The sequence below is a fragment of the Gavialis gangeticus genome, unplaced genomic scaffold (genome assembly GCF_001723915.1).
Source record: "Gavialis gangeticus isolate Ggan-Ray unplaced genomic scaffold, GavGan_comp1, whole genome shotgun sequence".
In the NCBI taxonomy this organism is placed as follows: Eukaryota; Metazoa; Chordata; order Crocodylia; family Gavialidae; genus Gavialis; species Gavialis gangeticus.
Window position 1 is genome coordinate 74,348,462 of NW_017729022.1, and position 2,439 is coordinate 74,350,900.

Below are 2,439 nucleotides of genomic sequence, written 5' to 3' on the forward strand. Positions count from 1 at the left end.
ACTCCACACACTCCCCTTCACCCCACACACCTACAGCCCCACACAAACCTATACCCACCCACCACAATATACAAGAGTAAGACTTCATTTTAAGCTATTATACAATCACCTCTATGTACACTACACAAACGCATGTAAATCAGGACAAAAATATTTTTTGAAGTCGAATGAATGTTGTAGATATTTGATTTTTAAAATATAATTTGGTATTTTTCTGGTTCTGAGATGGCAAAAGCCCTTGCTGAAAGGAGCACTTCTGGGGGCAAGGGGAGGGACTTCTGATAGCAAAGGTCAGGGGTTACGGGGCAGGACTTCCAGTTCCAAGATGGTGACCAGGAGGCTGGGCTACCCATGCAGCCCTTGACAGCTTGCCAAAACTGGGTAAGTGGCCCTCCAGCCAAAATAATTGCCTGCCCCTGCTCTGTTGTAAGGTTTTGGTACCCCATAAATGATAACTGTGGTGAAGATAATGAAATCCCAGAAAGACTGTCAGCCATTTCCATTGCAATGTCTTTGACAAAAATGGGGGTGGAAACACAGAACTTAGATTGTTCTAGAAATTGAATGTTTTTTTCAGTGTTTTCCAGGAGGCACTGACTGACGTTTAGTGGCAACTATAGGGGACTGTAATGCCAATATTATAGCTAATACCTGGGGTGGCTCAGCTTACTTTCATGCCAAAGAAATGAGAATGAGGGAGATGTAAGAGAGATGGACTAAAATATAAATCCCAAGCTCCTTGCCAGTCAAACAGTATCTGTTATTTTGTCTGTTTATATATGCAGGGAATAGGTTTCTGATAACTAGTGTGCAATATGGGCTGTATGCCTATACGATTCACAAAGTGGTGGTGACCCTTTTGTTTTGTAAGATGTTATCTCAGTGGTATGTACACACGTCTGTGTCTGTGTCTTGATGCCCCTAGGTTTGCTGTAAGGACTAAAAATATACCTTTATTGAGGCATCATAACATCAATGTCTTATTATAAAGTAAACTGATGCAAGACTACTGGATTACCATTTGCTTGAACCCAAGTGGATTTAGCCCTATTGCATCTCATCCAATGCTATGCCTTTCCCTCTGGTTAGAAAATTTCACGTTGATCTCTTTGTTTTTCATTCTGTCCCAAGACTCCATATTAGGGTTTGCCTCCCCTTTAGGTTTTGTTACAAGTTATTTAATCCAAAGCTAGTTCTTTCTGCATCTTAGTTATCCAGACAGGGTTTCAAGAAAGCTGTGCAAAATAGGTTCCCTTCCTCCCTCTCCCCTCCCCCCCCCCCTTTTTTTTCTTTTCTGCTGTTCTGGGCTTGAAAAAGCTCTTCCTTAACCTTGAGTCCTGGTCATTAAATGTTTAATGCTTAAACTTGGCCCTGCTGTGTTGTAGTGTATTGTGTGGCTTCTGAGTTGCCGAGTCAGACATCTTTTTCTGCAGCTATGGCTTGGCAGATGGATGGAGGGTCATACAACTTATTCAACACTAGAGCTCCCTTTCTCCTGTCATGCATTTTTCTAACTGCCATTTCAGCTGAATCATTTATGGTAATTACAGTATTGTCTGTCTTTGCTTTCTCCTTGTGCTGTCAGGAGCAAACAGAGTTGGTAAGTATCCAGAACAGTGTGTTACAGTCTTTCTGTAACTAGTAGTTTAATAGTACGAATATAAATAGAGTTTAATTATATGCGAAGTCCATGTGGATTTGTTCTGAGTCTAAAAACCATAGCTGGTTTGGAGTGATTTATCTGCAGAAATTGCTCTTTGACACACATTTTATTGATTCAGTATCAAGTGTATTTTTCTTACTTCCCCTAAACCTTTTAGTTCAGTATGAAAAAAGTGTGAAGGGGGAATGAAGCCTGTGACAAGGCTTGAAAATGACTGTTTAAGCCTTGTTACAGTCATAATTATCACTTATTGGAATTGGCGTCTTTATTGGAAGTTTGAAAGAAGCCAAAGATTCACTGAGAAAGGAGATGCACGTTGTCTAATAACTAGAGAATATTCCTTATCTGGTCAGGGCTGAGACAAAAGTATATTAGAGATTGGGAAATGAAGGAAAACTTCTATCATCTTTGCTTTGTACATGATCTGCAGGTAAATAAAGGATCTTGTTCTCTAATATATAAGAATAGCACCTTTTGCCAGAACTGTGCTCACAATAACTCTCTTGCTGTTAATAGTAAGGAAGGAGGAGTATAATGTGACTTCTCATTATTGCGGTTCTGTTGGAAATTAGCGACATCAGCTGCATCCTCTGGTTAAAAATATTTTGGTACGTACGCAGATATACTGTATACCTTTGAAATCAGTAATGAGGAAGTGACTCAAAGTTCATTAGATCAGTAAAAGACTCCTATTGACTTTGGTGGGTTTTGGATTGTTTTACATACCCAAACTGTGGTATCTATTGCTTTTATTTAAAAAAAAAAAAAAAAAAAAA

General features: G+C 39.2%; 1 protein-coding gene across 6 annotated transcripts in view; it reads left to right on the plus strand.

The window, feature by feature from the left end:
• KIAA1549 (KIAA1549 ortholog) overlaps positions 1-2,439 on the plus strand; it is a 283,671-nt gene that overhangs the window by 241,141 nt on the left and 40,091 nt on the right. For 4 of the 6 annotated variants that reach the window (XM_019515386.1, XM_019515387.1, XM_019515389.1 and 1 more), the window contains exon 14: positions 1,586-1,600. The exons of the other annotated variants lie outside the window; for them this stretch is intronic. In XM_019515386.1, the coding sequence (XP_019370931.1) occupies positions 1,586-1,600 (15 nt within the window). The remainder of the gene's footprint in view (positions 1-1,585; positions 1,601-2,439) is intronic. 6 annotated transcript variants of the gene reach the window in all.